The following is a 4,625-nucleotide window of genomic DNA, read 5'->3' as shown; positions in this document are numbered from 1 at the left end:
CAACACTGAACGACAAACCAGGGACAAACTGAGTCCACATCACTGATGTCATCTCAGTCGGGAACTCTACCCGATACATCTTCAAGTTCAAAGGCCTCTTAGCCTTCTCAGGCCTGATAATGGTCCTCGGAATGTCCTGCACGAATCCCAGCTGTCGAACGACTCGATCAGTCATGTATGACTCAATGATACTCCGATACTGGATGCAGCCAATAAATAAAGTGGGCGGCACGCGTCATGCCGGATCAACTCCGTACGGGAGCCAGGTAACCTCATTGTCGGTCAGCTGATCCAATCTAACACGAAATGCGAGGAGGCGCTCCATGCTCTTGTTGGGGAATCCCGATCCCACATCCCAAGCCGAGGCACGCGGAACACTGAGCTCCCTAGTCAAGGTACCCTGCTGAGGCCGGAAGCACGGAAAATACTCGTAGATCCACGCCTGCAGAAGTGTGAGACAACCAGCGATAGAATCGGCATCTTTTCTAGATGTCGTACCCAACTGCCAATACAAATACGCCAGAACAGCTGAACCCCAAGAGTACTCATCGATCGGCAGATCATCCACAACAAGCTCGCTGAGGAAGGACGGATGAGTACGGTTACCACTCTTGTCCAGAAACAGACATCCGCCCAGCACTAAGCACAGGTAGGCAGTGTAATGGACACTGAAAGGCCTCTGCGACTCCAGGGTCGAGTCCGCAATCCTCTCCGTCAGCATCCCACTACCCTGCCAGATGGTCTTGGTACCGCACTTCTCATTCAGCTCCTCTGCAGTCAAGTCCATGGTGATCGAGCATGCGTCCCGTAGCGTGTCCGTGCTGGGAGTAGCGGACACCATGCGACCATCTACACGAAGCCCTAGAATGTGGTACACATCATGCAGCATGATCGTGATCTCCCCAAATGGCATATGGAACGTGTTCGTATCTGGCTGCCATCTCTCAACAAAAGCTGAAATCAGCGGCCAGTCCAAACGCCTGAACATGATCCCAAGTAAGTGAGAAAGACCGCTACCGTCAATCAACTCCAGATGCTCCTGTGCAAGATGACCTCGCCAGGCGACCAATTCAGAACACAACTGCGTCCTGCCCAAACAGCGCAAAACATTACGCTCCTGCCCGCCCCATATATACGCAGCCACGTGCCCCCCAAAGCTAGGGATAACGGTCCCATCCTCAGGACCACCTGGCATCGCCTCCTGCACTACCCATGCCTCTGCTGAGCTGGTGGAAGGCTGACTGGTTTGACTACTGCTGACAAATCTCCCAGTCTGACCCCTATGCACCGTATGATAATAACGAGGGTCATACTCTTGATCGCGTGAAGCCTGACTTGCCTCATCGTCCTCATCGTCAGATGAAGGTGAAGGCACTCCACCCTACGAGTACATGGGGATGCTGCGTTCTGGTTGATGCTCCCCCGACCAGTTACCAGCATACCCATATCGCTGCTGGTGATCAAACGGTTCGGCCGTATTTCCTAAACGGCCTGACTCTCGCCTAACTGAGGCGTTCAAACGTCTAGATATTGCGTGACGAGTTCCCGAACCCTCAATCTATATTAAATACGTAGATAATCAAAAAAATCATAAACAAAAATAAATTTTGCCAAGCAAAAACACAAAAACAAACCAAAAAACATAAACAAAAAAATCAATAAAAATCACAAACAAATAAAAAAAATTAACAAACATAAACAAATTACACAAACAAAAATAAAACCTCACAAACATAAAAACAAAAGGATAAAAAAAAATCAATAAACAAAAAAATCACAAACAAATAAAAAAAATTTAACAAACATAAACAAATTACACGAACAAAAATAAAACCTCACTAAAATAATAACAACAGAATAAAAAAAAATCAATACAAAAAAAAACATCACAAACAAATATAAAAAAATTAAGAAACATAAACGAATAACAAAAACAAAAATAAACCTCACAAAAATAATAACAAAAGGATAAAAAAAACAAAAAACAAAAACAACACAAACAAATAAAAAAAATTAAAAATCATAAACAAATTACAAATAAAAAATAAAACCTCACAAAAATAAAAACAAAAGGATAAAAAATAAATCAATAAAAAAAACATCACAAACAAATTAAAAATAATTAACAAAGATAAACAAATTACAAAAAAATAAAATAAAATAAAATAAAATAAAAAAACAATAACAATAATAATTACAATAAAAAATAATAATAATAACAATAATAAAAATCCGGATGTTCTAGGGACATCCGGATTTTCCAGGCGGATGTCCCCAGATTTTCCAGAAATTTTTTTTTTCCAGAATTTTTTTTTCGTTCTTGATTACCTGTTCGCCGGAGAATCCACCGCCACCACGACCACCATACGTCACCCTTATCCGCCGGCGGTCAGCCATTGCAAGTCACTTGGGATTGTGGTTGTTTTCGGTTTTGTTTTTTTTTTTTTTTGGAGAATATTACAATTTTTTTCCAGATTTTGCTATAAATTTTCAAAATCTGGTTTTTGAAAAAAAATGGATTTTAGAGACAAATTTCAGATTTAAGATGTGGGTTTTTTTCGGTTTTTGTTTTTTTTTTTTAAGATTGTGACAAATTTTTTTTCTTCAGATTTTGTTATGAATTTTCAAAATCTGATTTTCGAAAAAAATTCTGATTTTAGAGAGATTACAGATTTTAGAGAGAGAAAATTCAAGTGTGAAATGTGTAGTTCGTGAGTCTCGTGGCTATTTATAACCAAGGGGCAATTTAGGAAATTCAAGTCAAAAATGCGAGCGACGCCCGGTAAAAAGGGAGCGACGAATAACAACACCCAAAAGAAATCATACACATTATAAGCTCTAAAATTTTAGCAAAATCCTAACAATTTGAGTTGGCTTGAGTTTCTGATTGTTATGGGGAACAAAGGTATGTTGTGTTCTCCGATTCTTGATGTTTATTACGATAACAAAATCTTTAGTTATAACGTAATGTTCCTCAGCTCAACTTAGTACAAACGTGCTTATTTTAACATACCTTTCATCTAACGCTGTTACTTTTCGTACTACACTTGTATGTTCAAGTCTATGGTACTAATATAATCTGTAGTGGTACTAATCTACTCTGTAGAGGTACTAATATGTGCGTTTTTATATTAACTGACCTTTATGTATGTACTACTGTCTATATACTTTGTTAATTTTTGTACCACACTTGTATTTTCAACTCCGTGGTACTAATATAATCTGTAGTGGTACTAATCTACTCTGTAGAGGTACAAATATGTGTGTTTTTTTATATTCACTGACATTTATGTATGTACTACTGTCTATATACTTTTCAACCCCTATACTACTCGATTGTAAAGTTTTACCATGTACTACTTTATATTATTTATCTTGACAAAGAAATTGAGTTTGTGATTTTAGTCATTTGTACTTATTTTTTTATCAGCTAAAAGTCGTGCTGAAAGAAGGCGTAAGAAGCTCTTGCGCAAAGTTGCAAAGTTAAAGAAAGTCAGGCAACATAATTCTAATGTTGTCATAAGAGATTTGTACATGCCTAGGTATAGCAAGAGGATGATGTTAAGTCATCAACTAGTCACTATTGCAAGAGGAGGCTTAGAAGACCTGTCAAAGACATTGATTTCCACCCGCACTATCCATTCTTGACAATGTTCAAGATTGGAAGGGCAAGGTACTTTTGCAAGGAGGCATATTGTTGTTTTACTTGATTGATGTTGCCAAGATAGTCGTGTCCTCCAACTTGAGGACATTAAGGAGATCTTTGGCAGAGTGTTATGCCTACCTAACTTACCACATTTACCTCAACTCTTCTTCGAGCTTTTTGAGGATCTTGAGGAATGGTGGCTAAATGTGGATGAAGCGGTGAATAATGGAGAAGAATGGGGAGTTGTCCTTCTTGGTAGGAGGTTCACTACCCCAAATGAAGGCAAGATCCAAACCACTTGCGAATGGCTTCATTACTCACATGATGATCCAATGGAAACTATTAACAACAACAACGAGCAGCGTATGTACTTTCGAAGAAAAATGTTGGCGGAAAATGGGTACGACGACATGGCTAACTTGTCTCTCGTTATAGCTAAACCGTTCGAGTACAATAACTACCCGCCTGAATATGTGAACCAGCTTCATCGTGCATTGCATTTGTATGAGACTAACACGGATACAAACTTGACTTAATGGTTGGACATCGGAATCAAGTTTTGAGTTTTGATTTGATGATGATACATTTCAAGTTGTTTCTTGTTAATGTTATGCTAAAGACGTATTTAATTGTTACTTTTGTAACGTACTCTAACATTTTTATTAATATTAAGGAATGGCTTTTAACTAAGAGGACTTCTGAGACATTAAATGACCAAAAGTGCTACTCAAATTAGTAACACTATTTAGTTCAGTTTAGTCCAAAAACATACAATGTAATTTGAAAATACACACATAGTTCAGATTACACATATTGCTGCCAAACTAAAACCCTGTTTGTTCAAGTAACATAATCATGCATCATAATTCAAAAGCTGAACTATGCAGATCTACATAGTTAGTTGAGAAGATCTAGGCCTCTTGGGTCCTGTGCGTTCTTTAGGCAATATATCATCGAACTTGTCTTTAAGGTCATTGTA

General features: G+C 38.5%; 1 protein-coding gene across 1 annotated transcript; it reads right to left on the bottom strand.

Annotated features, from left to right (window-relative positions):
- Nucleotides 1-235: 235 nt before the first annotated feature.
- Nucleotides 236-2,594, bottom strand: LOC110691304 (protein MAIN-LIKE 1-like). The gene is made up of 2 exons (XM_021868226.1): nucleotides 2,329-2,594; nucleotides 236-1,558 (listed from the first exon to the last, which is right to left on the bottom strand). Exon 2 carries the CDS (start codon nucleotides 1,193-1,195, stop codon nucleotides 236-238), a length of 960 nt encoding a protein of 319 aa, XP_021723918.1. The 5' UTR covers nucleotides 1,196-1,558; nucleotides 2,329-2,594.
- Between the last annotated feature and the right edge of the window lie 2,031 nt (nucleotides 2,595-4,625).

The sequence above is a fragment of the Chenopodium quinoa genome, unplaced genomic scaffold (genome assembly GCF_001683475.1).
Source record: "Chenopodium quinoa cultivar QQ74 unplaced genomic scaffold, ASM168347v1, whole genome shotgun sequence".
NCBI lineage: Eukaryota > Viridiplantae > Streptophyta > Magnoliopsida > Caryophyllales > Amaranthaceae > Chenopodium > Chenopodium quinoa.
Note: the sequence above shows the minus strand (reverse complement) of the source record. Positions and strands in the feature narration are given on the sequence as shown.

Bases quoted from the DNA above. Each gene is read 5' to 3' on its own strand.
- LOC110691304 (XM_021868226.1), bottom strand. From the start codon at position 1,195: ATGCCAGGTGGTCCTGAGGATGGGACCGTTATCCCTAGCTTTGGGGGG.